The following is a 19,941-nucleotide window of genomic DNA, read 5'->3' on the forward strand; positions in this document are numbered from 1 at the left end:
ATTTCCCCTCAGAAGCAGCGTTAGATGTTTGTTTGTTGTTTGTAGCAATAATTAGAAGAGGCCAGGTTGTCTCTTGCTCCATTCTAGAAAATATAGATTGGATTTTTGTAAAAAAAAAAAAAAAAACAGTTAAATAGAATAGAATTCTTGGCCAAGTGTGATTGGACGCACAAGAAATTTGTCTTTGGTGCTCTCAGTGTACATAAGGAGAATAAAAATACATTCATCAAGAATAAAAAAATGCACGCTTAGTGATAGTCAAGGTTATTAATAAGCTATCAAATCCTACAAGGAAACAATTAAATACAATATAAATTGAAAGATACAAGCAACATGGTTATAGTCATAACCATGACTAAACATAAAAATATAAATATAAAAAAATATAAAATAAACATAAAAAATAGAGAAGAATTTTAAAAATAATAATTTTCTTTCTTCTTTCTTTCTTTCTTTCTTTCTTTCTTTCTTTCTTTCTTTCTTTCTTTCTTTCTTTCTTTTTCAGCCATTTGGTTTAGGTGATGTTTCAGCTGAAATCAGAGAATGGGTCAATTCAGTGATTGACTTTTGTGACTCTGTCTTCCTCCTCAAAATATCCATTGCCAAATTATTTAGTAGTTGCTTGAGAAATGGAGGATTTATACGATCTGAAAAGAAACCAGAGTATGGGAATGGAAGAGGGCAGAGTAGTTTTTGATCTCCTTCACTTCGGGAGTGGGGAGGGGAGAACTCGGTGGAGAAGTCACAGGTTTGAAGAAGTTGGGTGTGTTATTTCGAAAAATAAAACAACTTTCCCCTCTTCCAAGAAAACCTCTTTAGAAGCCCCAGCTTTGAGGTTATAGAGGCTAAAAATGAAAAAACAAAAAAACACCACAACCCTGCCCTGGTTTACTTTCATTTTTAGAAACATTTGAAATGTCTGGAGGGCGAAAAGCACTTCAGATAGATTAATCCCATAATCCTCACCAGAACTCTCTGCGGTGGAGCTGAGCAATTATCTATGTCCCGTTGTTCTTGCAGGCGGTGGACGAGGCCAGTATGAATCTTTTGGACCAATCGGTGATCAAGAAAGGTAAGGGGATGTCCGTGGCTTGGAGCATTTGGTAGTGGGGAGCAGCTGGAATCTGAAAGTCTGAAGTGTCTGTACGAGAGAAAGCCAGCTCGGTTTCTGAGCCCTGGTTATCTCGGATTTGTATTTCTTTTCCTTTCTGCATTCTGAACTAAGTTACTGATTTGGGGAGAAAGGAAGGGGTGCAAAACTAGTGAAGGTGAGGACAAGTCAAGACCGAATCGATACATCTGGCACAAGCCCCTTGCATCCTTGACAGATAGGAAGTTGGTATCCGTTCTTGGAAGCTGCTGATACTTTCAGGAACTTTATTTTGGCCTCCCTGCTTTAGCTAAGTCAGGGGTGTCCAAACTTGGCAACTTTAAGACTTGTGGACTTCAACTCCCAGAATTCCCCAGCCAGCTGGCTGGGGAATTCTGGGAGTTGAAGTCCACAAGTCTTAAAGTTGCCAAGTTTGGACACCCCTGAGGCTAAGTGGATGTGCAGGGAGCCAAAGCTCCATTTTGCCGTCTCTTTGAAGTTGAGTCCATCTGAAAAAAATCAAAGGCTGTTCATGCGTCATATGAAGCGTAATTTCACTTGGCTTTGAATTTAGCTTGTTTTTGTAAAACTACCCATTCGGCTAGTTTTTGGCACTTTTGGACTTCAACTCCCAGAATTCCTCAGCCAGCTTTGCTCCACAAGTCTTAAAGTTGCCAAGGTTGGGGACCCCTGAAATAAAGGTAACTTCAGGAAGTGTGTGGACCAGGGGTGAAATTCAACAGGTTCTGATGGGTTCTGGAGAACCGGTAGCAGAAATTGTGAGTAGTTCGGAGAACTGGCAAATATCACCTCTGGCTGGCCCCAGAGTGGAATGGGTATGGAAGTTTTGCAGTATCCTTCCCCCGCCATGTCCACCAAGCTATGCCCACAGAACCAGTAGTAAAAAAAATTTGAATTTCACCACTGGTGTGAACCCAGTTATGACGAGTCCTTGACCCATCAATTAAGCATTAATTCAGGATTTCACAGCCCAGTGTCACCCAAAAACATTAGGCTTTACTTCCCCGCTGCCACAGCTAACTTAGCAAGGGATGACGGACACAGCCATCCCAAACTTTGGGGTGGCATCCGATTGCTTGCTTTCTGCTGTCAGATCAAATTTATGATTTTTCTAAGACCCGGGGTGAATGTTATTTGTTTTCTTGTAATGTGGAGATAATTCGTCTGGGAGCAAAGCCCACTGAATAGTTTCCAGAAAATCAGGCAGAACGAGAAGGGAGGAGAAAGGGGGAGAGAGGGAAAAAGGGACTGGAAAGAACGAGGAAGAAACAAGAGCATCAGAAGTTTGTGGATCTCAGCAAACTTCGCTGTTATTTCTTTTGAGGAGGCATGTTATTTGCTGTTGTGTTAGATGGATGTCCTGCCTTTTCTCCAGAAGTTCAAAGCAGCTTAGATGGGACCGAATCTCGCTTCATTTTCTCCCTCCGCCCCATAAAATAGGGTGAGTGGAGACCATTGGGCATGGGATTGACTATGTCTTTTTTCTAAAGGGACATGGTGGCTCAGTGGTTAAGACACTGAGTTTGTCGATCAGAAAGGTCAGCAGTTAGGCGGTTCGAATGCCTAGCGCCGCATAATGGAGTGAGCTCCCGTTACTTGTCCCAGCTTCTGCCAACCTAGCAGTTCAAAAGCATGTAAAAAATGCAAATAGAAAAATAGGGACCACCTTTGGTGGGAAGGTAACAGGGCTCTGTGTGCCTTCGGTGTTTAGTCATGCCAGTCACATGACCACGGAGACGTCTTTGGACAGCGCTGGCTCTTCGGCTTTGAAATGGAGATGAGCACCGCTCCCTAGAGTCGGGAACGACTAGTACATATGTGCGAGGGGTACATTTATCTTTACCTTTTACTTCTTCAGCCAACTTTTTAACTGCTATTCCAAATTGGGTTGGGCCTTTGCTTTTCTAAAGCTGCCTGGAGTTCCTAAAAGGCCCAGAGATAAAAGGTCCAGTTGCTACTCCTCAGGAACATCTCACAAGTGAGTGGCTGGGGTGAAAGAATGTGGCCTCCCCCCTGTGGTCATGCCAACTTGGAAGCTTCCGACTCCAAGAAAACCTCAGCCTAATGTTGGATTTACTATGTGATTTCTGCTGTTTCCAGGAAACTCAACCAGTAGGGATAATGGAATGTTGCTTCATCTGTGCTGAATTCTCTGGAGGCAAACAACACTCTCTCCTCTTCCTATCTAGGTTCCCCCCCCCCCAAATATTTCTTTATGTGTAAATTCCAAGGCTAACATTCCTGTATGGGACATAATGTATCTAAATGCACAGAGGTTCATGGAATGCAATGGCATTCAGTTTTCCTGGCAATTGGAACAATTAATCAGTGAAAGGGATTGCTTTCAGAAGTTCTGAATGCTCCCTCACTGGAGGTTTTTAAGAAGAGTTTGGAGAGCTATTTGTCCAGAATGGTGTAAGGTCTCTTGCTTGAGTAGGGGGTTGGACATGAAACCTCCAAGGTATCCTATCCTATCCTATCCTATCCTATCCTATCCCTATCCCTATCCCTATCCTTATCCTATCCTACCCTATCGTATCCTATCATCACATTTGGCATTTGAGTGATGTGAGTCAGCAGTGCATATCAATAAGTTATGGGTGGTGCCAAAGGAAAACCAAAACCAGATTTCATTTGCATGCAGTTCAAGACATTGTTACTTTTCATTGTTGTATTGAGTGGCGTTGCGGAGCCCCTGAGATTTGATTCCGGGAAAGTCCTTTGGCACATGAATATAGTTGCCAGCTGCTGTTTTTCTGGTGAGAGTGAGACAGCTGCAATACTGGAGAAAGATGCAGCTGCTTTAAAGAGTCCCGGACACTGTTGCTTTCACACTTCTAAAGCATCTTTTGGGATCTCTATCCCATCGTCTTAACACTTAGTAATCTCCCCCTTTTTCTCTCTTTAAAAAGTAATGTTTGATATCAGCCTTCAGAATTTTATGGCCATTCCTAATGAGGGAATCACAGGCTGTGCTTTTCTGTTTGGAAAAATGGGGAGGGAAAGAAACACTCTTGTCCCATTCAGCATCGTTTAAAAAGTTATGGTGATGTTTAAGTCTCCATGTGAGGCTTACAGTATGCAGTCACTATAATGGGCATATTTTCTGTTACTTTTACAAAAGCACTAATACTATAGTTGTTGTGTAGATAGGAACGTCTGTGTGTGTGTGTGTGTGTGTGTGTGAGAGAGAGAGAGAGAGAGAGAGAGAGAGAGAGAGAGATTGTAAGTAGCACTGCATAAAATAAGAGTGAACATTAAGTATAAAATTAAATAAAAATTAAATTCTTGCTTTTAAAAAAAAGACAAAAGTCTCGGTTTGTGAGAAATGGCAGCTGCTCAGTTTGGGTCGATGTGCAAGCCTCAGTAGTTTCAATTGCCACATTAATCAACCACAGCCCAGGCTGATTGATTGGTTAGGGCCCCTTATAATAGGCTACACCAGGAGCCAGCTCTGGATTCTTTATTTTGCTACGAACAAAACCCAAAGCATTAAAGAAGGACTTTCAGCTGAATGAAAACTGGGAGCAGGGGGATGTTGTGAAATTCATTCTCAGGCACAGAATTTAACTACATTTTTTTTTTCAAAAATGGTTTTATGTGACTTCTTATGACTGTCCAGCTGCAGCTATGTGACTCTGGGCAGTAACAAAACAACAAGAAAGCGAAACAAAACGAAACAACAAACATACAAACAAAAAGAAAGTTACAATGAATACCAATGCATTTGTTTGTTTGTTTGTTTGTTTGTTTCCAACATTTTAAACCAGTGTTTCTCAACCTTGACAGTTTTAGCATCGGTGGATTTCAATTCCCAGGATTCCTCACCCAGCCCTTCTCCATGAAGGCACATGGCAGTACCCTGCCCATTTATAAATGCTTCAATCCCACAGTTGCAGCCACGATCTTCACTTTTTGAATTCACCTGGACATTTTGGCTTCTTTATCTGTCATGGAAACTGCTGTCCTACAGTAGTGGGGGCGTGTATAAGTGCACTAATGTGCCTATCATCCTTGCCAGAAGTGGTATTCAGCCAGTTCCGACAGGTAGGGGAAATTTCGAGTAGTTTGGAGAACCGGCAAATAGGCTGCCTCCACCCCCGCTGCCTCCCAGCCTCCCAGCTGATCTTCCTTTGTTGCCCTGAACAGGAGAACGAAGCTGGAAAGCAGGTTAGTGGGATGGGGAGGGAATGGGGATTTTGCAGTATCCTTCCCCTGCCACGCCCATAAAGCCACGCCCACAAAGCCACGCCCACAGAACCAGTAGTAAAAACTTTTGAATTCCACCACTGATCCATGACATCGTATTTTTATTCTCTTATTCTTGTTCTCATTTTTGCTTGACAAAGTTCAATAAACAAACAAACAAACAAACAAACAAACAATGAATGAATGAATGAATGAATGAATGAATGAATGAATGATTGAATGAATGTTTTGTTTTTGTCTGTCGGCTTCGTGGGTTAAACCAGATAGAAATCACAACCAGATGAGCTAATTCCACTTTATTGGCAGAACCCTTGCAAATATGAAAGTACAATTCTCCCACTGTTTGCAGCTGGAGAAACTAGGGAGAGTTTCTTCTGAAGCTTTTACCCCTAGCTAACTGTGGGCAATTTTGTCTCTTAACTGAGTCCTATTATCTACCAGCATTGGCCATATTTACTGGGGCTGATGGGAGATGAAGTCCCCAAACTGCTGGAATTCCCAGGCTGCCTATCCCTGGTTCATATCAGCATCTCTGCAAAGGATGCTTTGAAGCTCCACTTTATAAAGCCATTTTGAGTGTGAGCGATGGGAGTTGAAGCTGGTGGAGTTGCAGATGAGGCTTAGTTGGTTCTGCTAAGTTATGAAACAATGGGCATCCCAATTGCCAATCATTCTTTCTTCATTGCTGCAAGAGAACAAATTGAGTTTATGGAGATGAAAAAATGTGCTTTTTCAAAAGGCAACAGGGAGGAGTTTGACTCGGTTGCCATCGAGGATTTGGACAGGTTGCGTGGACGTCTGCGACCTACCACATGTTTATTGGACCCGTGTCCCTCCTGGCTTGTACTGGCATCCTGGGAGGTTACGCGCGACTGGCTCCTGGGCCTAGTGAACGCTTCGTTGGGTGAGGGGTTTCTACCGGCCGCCTTGAAAGAGGCGGTTGTGAGGCCCCTGCTCAAGAAGCCTTCCCTGGACCCAACGGATCTAGTCAATTATCGTCCAGTCTCCAACCTTCCCTTTTTACCGAAGGTTGTAGAGAGTGTGGTGGCACAACAGTTTCCACGTCACCTGGAGGAGAATGATTATCTAGACCCGCGCCAGTCCGGCTTCCGACCCGGGCACAGCACGGAGACGGCCTTGGTTGCGTTGGTTGATGATCTCTGGAGGGCCAGAGATAGGGGTTGTTCCTCTATCCTGGTCCTATTAGATCTCTCGGCGGCGTTCGATACCATCGACCATGGTTATCCTGTTGCACCGGCTAGAGGGGCTGGGAGTCAGGGGCACCGTTTTACGGTGGTTTGGCTCCTACCTCTCTGGCCGGATGCAACGTGTGTTGGCAGGGGAGCAGAGATCGACCCGGAGCCCCCTCACATGTGGGGTGCCACAGGGGTCGGTGCTCTCGCCTCTCCTGTTCAACACATACATGAAACCGCTGGGCGAGATCATCCGTGGTTTTGGGGTGGGATATCATCTGTATGCTGATGATACTCAGCTATACATTTCCACCCCGAACCACCCCAACGAGGCTGTTGAAATGATGTCCCGGTGCTTGGAGGCCGTACGGGTCTGGATGGATGGCAACTGACAAAAACTCAACCCTTCCAAGACGGAGTGGCTGTGGCTTCCGGCCTCCCGGTTCAACCAGTTGCTTCCATCTCTGGCCATTGGGGGCGAGCAACTGGCCCCCATGGAACGGGTGCGCAATTTGGGCGTCCTCCTGGATGCCCGGCTGTCCATGGATGACCATGTAACAGCCGTGGCAAGGGGGGCGTTCCATCAGGTTCGCCTGATGCGCCAATTGCGCCCCTTATTGGACCGGGATGCCCTACGCACAGTCACCCATGTGCTGGTGACGTCTCGCCTGGACTACTGCAATGCTCTCTACATGGGGCTTCCCTTGAGATGCACTCGGAGACTGCAGTTGGTCCAGAACGCGGCGGCGCGGGTGATTATGGGGATGACTAGATACTCCCCTGTAACACCTCTCCTGCGCGAGCTGCACTGGCTTCCTGTAGTCTACCGAGTGCGTTTCAAGGTTTTGATTATGATCTTTAAAGCGCTTCATGGCACAGGACCTAGTTACATGCAGGATCGCATCCTGCCCCATACATCCCTACGACCAATCCGCTCACACAGAGAGGGACTTCTTCGGGTGCCGTCCGCTAAACAGTGTCGGGGGGCGACACCCAGGAGCAGAGCCTTCTCTGTGATGGGCCCAGCCCTGTGGAATGACCTCCCCCATGACATCAGGATTATTTCCGATCTCCGCTCCTTCCGTGTACAGCTGAAGACCCACCTCTTTCAATTATCTGGCCTGGCTCAACTGTAAATTTTTTTCTTATTCCTCCTGACAGTCCTTTTAAAATTTTTAAATTGTGGTATTACTAATGGGGTATTTTAATGGTGACTTTTAACTGTCTAAATGTGATGTATTACAATGTATTACCTCCTCCGTGCATGTATGTCTTTGTATATGTGTGTATTTGGATGTTTATGTGTTTGCACATATGTTTTATGTTTTATATGTTTTATTGTACGCCGCCCCGAGTCCTGTGTGGAGAGGGAGCGGCTAATAAATTCAAATTTTATTATTATTATTATTATTTTGAAGTTCAGGTTTTTTTCCTTGAAGACCTCTCGCTTCTCATCCAAGAAACTTCTTCAGTTCTGTCTGAGCTGAAAAAGCTTCTTGGATGAGAAGCGAAACGTCTTCAAGGAAAAAACAAAGTCCAGTTTCCTTTTGAAAAAGCACCTTTGGGCAGGCAGTCCTCAACTTACAACACTTCCTTGAGTGACTGTTTGAAGTTGCATTGGCCCTGGAAAAAGTGACATGACTATTTTTCAGACTTATGACCACGGCAGTATCCCTGTGGTCATGTGATCAAAATTCAGGCCCTTGGGAACTGGCATGTATCTATGACGGTTGTGGTGTCCCAGGGACCTTTTGGGATCTTGTGACAAACAAAGTCAATGGGGAAGCCAGATTCATTTAACAACCATAAACTGCAGTCATTCACTTAACAGCTCTGGCAAGAAAGGTGGTAAAATAGGGAAAAAACTCATTGAACTGTCTCACTTAGCAATGGAAATTTTGGGTTGAATGGTGGTTGCAAAGCGAGGACTACCTGTAAAGCTCTCAAAAGTTTTTTTGGTCCACCAGCAAGGCAGCTTCCAAGCAATACCTTTTCGAAGCAAAGCCAATTATGCATCAGAAGCAGTGGTGAGATTCAATTTTTTTTACTATCAGTTCTGTGGGCGTGGCTTTGTGGGCATGGCAGGGGAAGGATACTGCAAAATCCCCATTCCCTCTCCACCCCACTAACCTGCTTTCCAGCTCCGTTCTCCTGTTCAAGGCAACAAACAAAGATCAGCTGGGAAGCTGCAGGAGCAGGGCCAGTCTATTTTCCGGTTCTCCAAACTACTCAAAATTTCCGCTACCGGTTCTCCAGAACCTGTCAGAACTGGCTGAATACCACCTCGGTATTTATGCATCAGAAAGCAGAAGGCAGCTTAAAATTAGACTTGAGATAACTTATTTTTTCTTTTTTTAATTACCATTTCCTCACACATGCATTTAAGATATTTATCAAAGTATCATCTATGAAAACCACAGATATATATGTATTTGTGCTGATAAATAAATAAAGGGAGACTAGTATAGATCCATTTCAAGCTAATATGTAATACAGCCCTGGTTCGAATCCCAGTAAGGGTATGGCTAGATGAGAGCTAAATAGCTTGAAATGGATCTATACTAGTCTCCCTTTATTTATTTATCAGCACAAATACAACACAAATATAAAAAGGCAACATTAAAAATAAAAATATGGTTTTCTGCCTGGATGGTCTTCTGTGATGAGCCGAATGACAGAAAGAGGGAGTAGTGAGCTCCCTCCTATATTTGGGCATACCAGGGGATGTAACACAAATACATACATACATACATACATACATACATACATACATACATACATATATGTTTTCGTAGATTTTCACAGGTGTAGGTATGCTGGTTTTGTTGTATTCGGGTCTTTTCCCGTGTAGGATCCTACATGGGAAAAGACCCGAATACAACAAAACCAGCATATATATATATATATATATATATATATATATATATATATATATATATATATATATATATATATATATATATATATATATATATATATATATATATATATATATATATATATATATATATATGTGTGTGTGTGTGTTGTATTTGTACTGATAAATAAATAAAGGGAGACTAGGATAGATCTATTTCGAGCTAATTAGCTCTCATCAGCTAGCCATACCCTTACTGGGATTAGAACCCAGGCTGTATATATCTTAGGCAGGAGTCTTAACCACTAAGCTGGTTATATATATATATGTAATCTCGAAGGCAGAGCTCCAGCACAGGCTGCCCTTGTGGTCCCTGATAGCAACATTTTTAGACTCTTCCGGATGGATCCTTTAAAAGGAATGAGGACTAGCAAATGCTTAAGAGGAGGCAGATCCAGACTTCAATTTCAATAGTGCAGAAGAGAAAAAACTGGGATGGGAGAGGGGAGTCTGGGGATTAAATCCAATAATGTTTTAGTCCAATGGTTTTAGGATGAGCAATTCTCTTCCGATTCTCTCTGAAATTTACTGTTTTTTGTCTAGCATTTGAAATTCTTTTTTTCTTTCTTTCTTTCTTTCTTTCTTTCTTTTTCTTTCCCTCCTTCCTTCCTTCCTTTTCTCTTTGTTTCTTTCTTTCTTTCTTTCTTTCTTTCTTTCTTTCTTTCTTTCTTTTTCTTTCTCTCTCTCTATCCCTCCCATCCAATATCTTCCATCCATCCCACATATATACCAAGCCTTCAAATTTCTCACAATAGCCAGGCTTACTTGATTTATTTATTTTAGAATTTTTTATCCCACCTCTATTATTTTTATAAATAACTTGAAGCAGCAAGCATACCTAACTCTCCTTCCTCCTTCAGCCTGTGAGGTGGGTTGGACTGAGAAAGAGAGGGATTGGCCCAAATCACCCAGCTGACTTTCTTTGTAAGGTAGAGCTAGAATTTACAGTCTCCTGTTTTTAGCCTGCTGCCTTCACCACTCTGTTCTGGGAGTTGAATTGCCAAGGTTGAGAAAACACTCAGTTAGTTGGTTCATTGGTTTGGGAATATTGGTATCTTTTGCTGCGTGTCTTAAAATATTTTGAAAAATTATGTATGCTATTTTAGAAATATTTCTGGAAGATAGTATTTCTTTTTAAAAAAGGATTCTTAAAAGAACATATCCTACCCAGCTCCTAAAAGAGAAAGCAGTAAATCCAAAAACTCACAGCCATATAAATGGGGCAAATGTCACACACACTTGACTGTTGTGAATTGTTTGCTAGAGCAACCTGACAGGGTGCCTGAGGAGTTTGCTACCTGGAGGTTAGCCCTACTTAAAGGGCAGCGTGTTTCTCAACTTTAAGAAGTGTGGATGTCAACTCCCAGAATCCCCCATCCGGGATAGGGAATTCTGGGAGTTGAAGTCCACACCCCTGAACGATGCCCCGATTGAGGAAACACTGTTAAAGAAAGTGGCTTCCCAAGTTGGTAGCTTTTTCCCCTCTGGGTGGATGAGAAATGAAGTGCCCCATTCACGATGCCAGTCTGCAGAACTCACATGACTTTCCTCACCGGATGTGGGTGGCAGAGTGACAGCCCCGTTTCAAGTTAAACCAAAAAGTTCTTACACAGAAAATTGAGGGTGGGGCATTCAAGGTTATTTCTCTTTGGAATGGATGAAAAGATCTGGAGAATTGGACTTCATTTTTAGAGATTTTACTTAAGACTAGAAGGGCATGCTGGCTCTTTTTATAAAAAATCTATTGTTTAGTGTTTTGGTGGTGGGAAAATGGAAAATGACAATATTTGGACAGATTTCAAGTTCAGGAAATAATTTCGGGAGTTTGCAAGGTTTTCCCTCGGAGAAGGGGTATCTTCAGATGAGAAGGAAAAGGAGCCCAGATGCACAAGAAAGCAAAACGGAACAATCATTTCGATCAAAATAGGACTGGGTTGTTTTTTTTAAAGGAAATTTCCTAGTCGGCAATCTTTCCCAATATCTATTCCGCTCTCTCATCATCCGCAACCGACCTGCGAACGACGATGAAAGTGAAATCCAAAACCTTGGGCGCTTATGGGTCTCGGAATCCACCCCTAAGAGTAAAACTTAGAACCTCTCCAAGATGGGAAAATACCTGCGCTTTTTTTCCCCCGGATAAAATTGATCTCGATCTTGGCTGGAAGAGGTCCCGTGGATTTCAGGGCGCTTCCCCCGCCCCCGGGGGAAAATGTGGTCTGAGGAAGCGGCTCTCGGCCTGCTTTTGCTCTGGTTTTGGGTACGGAAACGGCAAGAAAACGAATTCCGCAAAAACGCGCGTGGGGAGCTAAAGGCGCTCTGATGCAGCCGCTGCATCTTGCGGCTTTCCCAGCCCCCCCACTCGGTCTCGGAGGGGGGAGTCGCCCCCCAAAAAAGAGACTAGACTAGAATAACAGAGTGGGAAGGGACCTTGGAGGTCTTCTAGTCCAACCTCCTGCTTAGGCAGGAAACCCTACGAGTCTGGGAGAGTTTAATTCGCACCCCCCCCCCCCAGTCCCTTCGTCCCGGGGGCTTCTTCTTGGGAAGAGGGGCGAGAAGGGCGAAGGGTTGCGAAGCGAGGCGGCTCAGCGGGGTCCCAGCTGTGTTCGAACTCGCTCCGCAAAATTCAGGCGGGTCCGAGTTTAGCGGTCACTTTGGCTTCCGTTAAATCGGGGTTGGATAGGGTGGGTTGGGTAATGTTGGGAACCCAGCTTTCTTGGTTAGCATTTGGCTTTTGAGGATGGTCCTAACAACCACATAGCGTTTCTGGAAATGGAGTCAAAGGTTTGTTTGAAATCAAGAAAGGCTACGAAGAGTGATTGGTGTTTGTGTGTGTGCGTGTGTGCGTGCGTGCTATTTTTTAAATAGGTACTAAATGATGCAAGGATAACTTGTGATCTACTGCTGATCCTTCTTCTCGGAAACCTGGCAGTTGGTCTTGGATCAAAGCCTCCATTTCAATCTGGTCTTGTAAGATTTAAATCATTAGCATATTGCTTGCTGACAATACTCAGAAGGCTAATAGGCCTGTAGTAGTTTACCGAGCTCATTCCTGTTAGCCTTTTTGTCAATTGGGACTATTATAGTTGCCCCAGTCCCTGGAAGATGATCGGTCTGGTCTATAACTGTAAACAGGGATATAGGTCCGTGGAGATTCTCAGTCGCCCAGGCCATAGCTGTCTCAAAGGTCTTTCTTTCAAAAGGCAACGTCTATTTTTTATTTGAAGAAGAAGAACAAAACATTTTGGTTTCTCATCCAAGAAACTTCATCAGTTGTAATGGCCCAACGTAAGGCAGGGGTCTGAAAGTTGCCAAGTTTGAAAACCTCTGACATAGGGGATCAAACCCCTCAGGACAAGATTCAGAGGTCCATTTGCATTTGAAAGACAACGGTTGCTCTTGAAGGCAGGGAAGCCCACATTTTGGACAGAGAGAGAGAGCTGGGAGTGAGTGGGGTACAAGCAAAACTGTGCATGCATGGGATCCAGGTTGCACACTCCTCCCCTCACTTTGCCGGTCCATGGAAAAATTATCGTTAAGGGGTGGGGAGAACTGGTGCCCTATGGCAGAGCTCTCCAACCAACTCCCAGGATTTGCTGGGGGCTTTGAATTTACACCAGATGGCTGTGACTGCTACCTCATCTCACTTATTTCGGCTTCAGAGAGAAATTCAACTAGCTTTAAGTCCACGTTCTTCCCTACCCGAGTGGGTGAAGTGTGTCCCATCATATCCGGAGGGAATATTTCTCAACCTTAGGAACTTTTAAGAGGCAGGGACCTCAACTTCAAAGCGTGCTGGCTGGGGAATTCTGGGAGTTGAAGTCCACCAGGCTTAAAGTTGCCAAGGTTGGAGACCCCTGGAGTCTATGGCCTTGGGAACTTTTTTTTTTGAAAAAAAAAGTTTTTTATTTTTTATTTTCATATGGATATCCACAAGTATACCATTACATTGTAACAAACACTATTATGTATTATCCAATATTATATCAATTCTTCTACTCACGATAACTCCCTTCTGCTCTTCTGCTTTCCATACACCATATTACACCCTGTTCCACAACAGCACTACCTCCTCTCCCTCTCTACTCCTCCCTACCTCCTTTCTTCCCTCTCCCATCTCTCTCTTCTCTCCTTCCCCTTCCTCTCTCCTCCTTGCTCCTCTTTCCACTCCTTCTCTCTCTCCTACTCTTTTCCTCACCTCTGCTTCCCTCTCTCCTCTCCCCTCTCTTCCCCTCCTATCCTCTTGGGAACTTTAAGAGGCATGGACTTCAACTCCCAGAATCCCCCAGCCAGTACGCTTTGAAGTCCATGCCTCTTAAAGGCCTTCCTAAGGTTGGGAAACGCTGCTCTACGGCAAAGCCTTGTCCTGCTCTTCCTGATTCCCTCCAGATGTGATGGGACACACTTCACCCACTTGGGAAGAACGTGGACTTAAAGCTAGTTGAATTTCTCTCCGAAGCCAAAATAATGAGATGATGAGGCAGCAGCCACAGCCATCTGATGTAAATTCTACCAATGTTAGTTTTGGGGTTGGGTGGTTGTTTCATAGGAGCTCCACCTCCTTCCTTGAATAAATATACATTCATTCTCCAGAAATAATCACTGGATATAATAAGTTCCGTGCTATCTTCCTTCCTTCCTCCATGCATAGCAACCTTTCAAAAACATTCAAACCACGAGGTTTTTTTTTCTTTTAAAAATGTTGATCTGTCCTCACCCTGAATTAAAATAAGGAACATATGTTCTCCCCAGTGACTGGGAAAAATAAAATACCAGTACTAATATGGGACAAAACGGAACATCTGGGCAGAAAGATTTGTTATATCATTGTTTTTCCTTGATTTGAGCTGCTTTAGATGTTGGGGTGAAAAGATGGGGTGGAATTATTTTTTTAAAAAAACATTCCCGCCTTCCTAGAGATGGAGGATTCCTGCAGGCAAGAATTTTCCGTGTCACTAAAAGAAATCCATTCTCAAGTGGTTAACCATCTCAGCCATCTCGGGTTTTGCATAAGGTGCCAGAGGACCGGCGGTTGGGAAGGAATGGGTGTATCTACCCAGGGTGGGGGAATGGCAGACCTGCATCGACAATTCAGAAGGCGACTGTGAAGCGATTAACATATTTTTCAAAAACGACACAAACAATATTTATCTCTCCGTGTGATGTTTTAAAAATAACTGCTGCGTAGGCGGGACGAATTAAGCATGTGGCTGATTGGCCCAATTCGGAAACTTGCATGGAAAGCAGGAGCTTAAATGAAAGGAGATGCAGTCTTCCCGCCCAGGAGTGGCTGCAAAAGGTGGTAGAGGAATATCAAGTTCCTTCCCCCACACCCCTCAACCACATGGTCAAAGCCCCCCCTCCCCCGACTCTTTTTGACATGTATGTTTGGCGTAGTGGTGAAGGCATCAGGCTGGAAGCTGGGAGGCAGAGAGTTTTAGTTCTGCCTTGAAGTTGGCTGGATGGCCTTGGGGAAGTAGGGAATGGCAAACCGCTTCTGAAAAACCTTGCCAAGAAAATTACAGAGGCTTGTCCAGGCATTCTCCAAGAATCAGACACTTATGGCCCTAACTGAGCCTTCAATTGATGGGGTTTTTTGTTACAAAATTAGGAAAATGGAGAAAATGTGCCCTTTGCAAATACTTATACATAATTTCTAAGAATGCATAATGCTCTCTTGGTGCTTTATTATCTGTTGGGGATTATGTGATTACAAAAACAATTTGAAATAATAATAATAATAAGTTATTGGAGTAGGAATAATAAGTTTTTGAGTACAGCAAAAATCACTGGGACCATCAGGTTGAGAAGGTTTTAGAGAATGAGAAAGTCAAGATCTTGTGGGACTTCAGAATCCAGACTGACAGGCACTTGGCCCACAACACACCTGACATAACAATAGTTGAAAAGAAAAAAGTATGGTTCATTGACATTGCAATACCTGGAGATGCACGAATTGAACATAAACAGCAAGAAAAAATCACAAAGTACCGGGACTTGCAAATTGAAGTTGAGCGACTGTGGAAAAAGAAATTGTCTGTTGTCCCGATTGTAATTGGAGCCCTTGGAGCAATACCTAAAGGACTACCTCGCTATTTGGAAATTCTAAATTTATCAGATTTGAACATTCTGATTCTACAAAAAACCGCCCTACTTGGAACAGCCTATATCCTTCGACGTTACCTTGACAGTTCCTAGGTCCTTGATTAGGACTCGAGCTGTTGAGCTACTAACCAGCCCCAAAGGCTGTGAATCTCACCAAAGATTAACCAAGTAATAATAATAATAATGATAGAAGTAGAATATAAAGATGCAAAAGTACTCTGAGACTTTAGAATTCAAACAGCTACCTGATGCATACGGTAATGCCCCAGACTTAACAGCTGTCAGTAAGAAAGACAAAAAAGTCTGGATAATGGATGTGGCAGTAACAACTGAAAGGAAGAAAAAGAACTGGGGGTGTGGGGAATACAAAATAAAAAGACAACAAATATAAGTGGGATGGCTGTGGCAAAAGAAAGCAAAGATACTATCAATAGAAATAGGCACTTTGGGTACCTTGCAAAACATCTGGAGCACCACTTGTACACTATCAGCATTGACAAGATCACCATTAGTCAATTGCAAAAGGCAGCTTTACTTGGAATAGCTCACAACCCGCGATGATATTTTGATAACTATCAAACAACAATAATGACCTATCTTGGGTCCTTGGGAAGGATTGATAGGTGGTTAAAATGCCAAATCCTGCCTAAACATCTGGCTGATTGTGCGATCAATCACAATATTAATAATAGTAATTGATCAGGAGATACAACGGGAAGGGAAATTCGCAACCTGAGACCCCAGAAATCTTTGGGTACATCAAATTATAAATGTTACTAAGAAAAAGAATTGGGGGAATTGTTATATTTTTGAGGACTTAGTTTATTTAGTTTTGATTCTATTTTTACTTCAGACAATTCTATCTTAGTCCTGGTGTTGTCTCAATGTATCTGGCTGTGTCTCTACTTGGAAGACGGTTGAAAGATTCAGCGAATCTGTTGCTTCATTTAAAAAAAGCTACACACCTCATGTTTTTATAAATGCGAGGAAGGTTGTATAATGCTTGCATAATTATGAAGGGAGGGTCATGTTAACCTCTCTGCTCAAACTGTGTTTGTATTTTTAAGTGGTACATTCCAAACTTGTTACTTTTGATCACAAATATTGTTGTGACAGGGGTCTCCAACCTTGGCAACTTTAAGCCTGGTGGACTTCAACTCCCAGAATTCCTCAGCTGGGGAATTCTGGGAGTTAAAGTCCACAATGCTTAAAGTTGCCAAGGTTGGAGACCCCTCTCCTGGAAGATGCAGGTTGATTTGAATCCTGGAGGATTTTCAGCTGCTGCTCCAAAAGTATGAATTGAATTGAAATCAGAGGGGCACTTTAGGGCAATCCCATTACTTGTAACACACAAACAAACAAAATGCAATTCATTTTTATAGGTAGTCCTCAATTTACAACTATTCATTCAGCAACCATTCGAAGTTACAAGGATACGGGGGGGGGGGGGAGTGCTTTATGGCCAGTCCTTGTACTTATAACTGTTAGGGCATCCCCATGGTCACGTGATCAAAATTCAGGTGCTTGGCAATTGGTCGATATTTATGATGGTTGCAGCATCCTGGGATCATGTGATCACAAGCAAAGTCTATGAGCGAAGCTAGATTCGATCAACAACCACATGATTCGATTAACAATTGCACGAATTGGTTTATATGGCAATAAAGGTTGCAAAACCAGTTGCGACTCATTTAACAACCACCTTGCTTATCTGTGGAAATTCTGGTCCCAGCTGTGGTCACAAATCAAGGACTACCTCTATTTATCATCCTGGGATGGGAACTGGTGTTTTTTGGAGCGCGGTAGAACTTCCAGTAATATATTTACAGCCTTCAGTACTAGACAACTTGGCCTTTTAAAAACCAGCACCAAGAATATCTAAAACAGGGGTGTCCAATCTTGGGAACTTTAAGACCTGTGGACTTCAGCTCCAACTTCATGATTGCTGTGGGAGATTCTGGGAAGTTGAAGTCCGCAGGCCTTAAAGGTCACAAGGTTGGATACCTCTGGTTTAAAAGATGCAACCTGACCTTTATATTCTCCTGCTTGTTTTGCTCTCCTGCAACAAGGTGCCATGGAATTTATTTACAGCACAAAGATCTTTCTCTCTGTCTCGTGTGTGTGCCCTGTTTGTGCCACAAAGGCCTTTTTTTGTTGTTAGTTGTGAAGACGTGTCCGACCCATCGAGACCCCATGGACAACGTTCCTCCAGGCCTTCCTGTCCTCTACCATCCTCTGGAATCCATTTAAGCTCACACCTACTGCTTCAGTGAATCCATCCAGCCACCTCATTCTCTGCCGTCCCCTTCTTCTTTTGCCCTCCATCTTTCCCAGCATGAGGCTCTTCTCCAGGGAGTCCTTCCTTCTCATTAGGTGGCCAAAGTATTTGAGTTTCATCTTCAGGATCTGGTCTTCTGAAGAGCAGTCAGGGTTGACCTCCTCTAGGACTGACCGGTTGGATCGCCTTGCAGTCCAAGGGACTCGCAGGAGTCTTCTCCAGCACCAGAGTTCAGAGGCCTCAATTCTTTAGTGTTTATTTTAATTTTCCCAGCCATGTTGTAGCACAAGTCTCCAAGCGTTCCACAGAGAGGCTGCATGTGACCATCTCCTCCCTTTTCATACCCTCCTGAACACATCACCCCACATCATTTAAGTCCCTCTCTCTGTGTCCTGTGATACCTAATGGAGATGGCAAAATACAGTCCTTCTTCCTGGCACTTGTTTAAACATTTCCTCGTTCTCGCAGGACCGCTCCTTTCTTCCCAGACCTGCAACCCCCCCCTTCATTTCTTTCACACCCCTAGGCCAAATTCCTCCTCCTCCTCTCCTCCTTCCTAGGACAATGCCTGCCAGGCGTTTTAATCATTTCTGTAGCTTTTCCTTGAGAGCTTTCCAATTTGTCTTAAGGCTTGGCACAAGCTAACCAGAATGCACCACCTTGGAAAGGGAGGTCAGTTGGACTCTCTCTGCCCGGAAGCTTGGCTCTTTCAGCAGAGCCATGCCAATCATTAATCAGTGCCCGTTTCACATCCTTAAAACAAGCCTTGGAGCCGACGTCTGCCCATCTCATTCTGCGTAGCCTGACATCCCCTGGTAAGGCAACACTTACATTTTTTGTCTTTGTTTGCCACAGTGTTACTCGAGGCTCAGCCACTCTTCCTGAAACAACTAAAGCCCAATGCTAGGAATGAATTGATACGGGATGTTTTTATGGGTTTGGATGGAGGGATTACCAGGTTCAGTGGAACAGATGTGTCAATGTAACATCAGTTGAACATGAATTTTGATCATATGACTGTGTGATGGACATAATAGCAATAGCACGTAGACTTATATACTGCTTCACAGTGCTTTGCAACCCTCTGTAAGCGGTTTTCTCTTGCCCCCCCCCCAACAATCTGGGTCTTCATTTTACCAACCTCGGAAGGATGGAAGGCTGAGTCAACCTTGGACTGGTCAGGATCGAAATACTGGCAATCAGCAGAGTTAGCCTGCAATACTGCATTCTAACTGCTGAGAAGGAAAGAAGGAAGGAAGGAAGGAAGGAAGGAAGGAAGGAAGGAAGGAAGGAAGGAAGGGCAATAGCCCTTAGACTTATATACCACTTCACAGTGCTTTCCAGCCCTCTTTAAGCGGCTTACAGAGTCAGCATATTGCCCCCAACAATCTGGGTCCTCATTTTACCCACCTCAGAAGAATGGAAGGATAAGTCAATCTTAATACGTTTTTATTTTATTTTAATATAAACAATCCATCTTCCATTAAACAGTGTGCCACAAGTCTTAAAGTTCTCAGGTTTGGACACCCTGCATTCGAGGCTTCAGTGTGTATGCATGCACCAACCAGCTGGTGTTCGGATTTCTGGCGCTCCGGCGCACGACCATGCATGAATGTTCCAGTTTCTGGCACGTGCATGCACGCTGGCCATTTGGTTTTTGCATGCGCCAGAGCACTGGAAACTGGCTGGCACACACGCGCCTGTTTTTTGGCCGTTTAGGGGGCCATTTCCGGCCTGAAAAATGGTCCAAAAACAGCCAAAAAACATGTCTGAAAAGGGCCCCCAAAATGGCCAAAAAACACCCCATAAAACAGCCTGTATTTGGGTGGTTTTCAGGCTGTTTTCTGGTGCTCCGGCGCCCGCAAAAACCAGCTGGCCAGTGTGCATGTGTGTGCCACAAACCAGAAGAGCAGCTATCGATGGCACGTGTGCCCACAAAGAGGGCTCTGTGTGCCATAGGTTTGCCATCATGGTTCTAATGGCTTACCCTGTCAGTGTTGGTGGGAGTGAATTTAGCCGTTCCTTGATTAGCTGTCGTTTGCAATTAGCTTGTTTGTCAGTTCCTCGGCCGTTCCTCCACTGGAGTATTGTTTGCTTTGAACAAGGCAAATATACGTGTCGCATGATAAAG

General features: G+C 43.8%; 1 protein-coding gene across 1 annotated transcript in view; it reads left to right on the plus strand.

Moving 5' to 3' along the window:
• TFAP2E (transcription factor AP-2 epsilon) overlaps positions 1–19,941 on the plus strand; it is an 88,384-nt gene that overhangs the window by 5,401 nt on the left and 63,042 nt on the right. The window contains exon 3 of the mRNA XM_081961963.1: positions 1,021–1,072. Coding sequence (XP_081818089.1) covers positions 1,021–1,072 — 52 coding nt within the window. The remainder of the gene's footprint in view (positions 1–1,020; positions 1,073–19,941) is intronic.

The sequence above is a fragment of the Natrix helvetica genome (genome assembly GCF_964273705.1).
Source record: "Natrix helvetica genome assembly, chromosome: 9".
NCBI classification, from domain to species: domain Eukaryota; kingdom Metazoa; phylum Chordata; class Lepidosauria; order Squamata; family Natricidae; genus Natrix; species Natrix helvetica.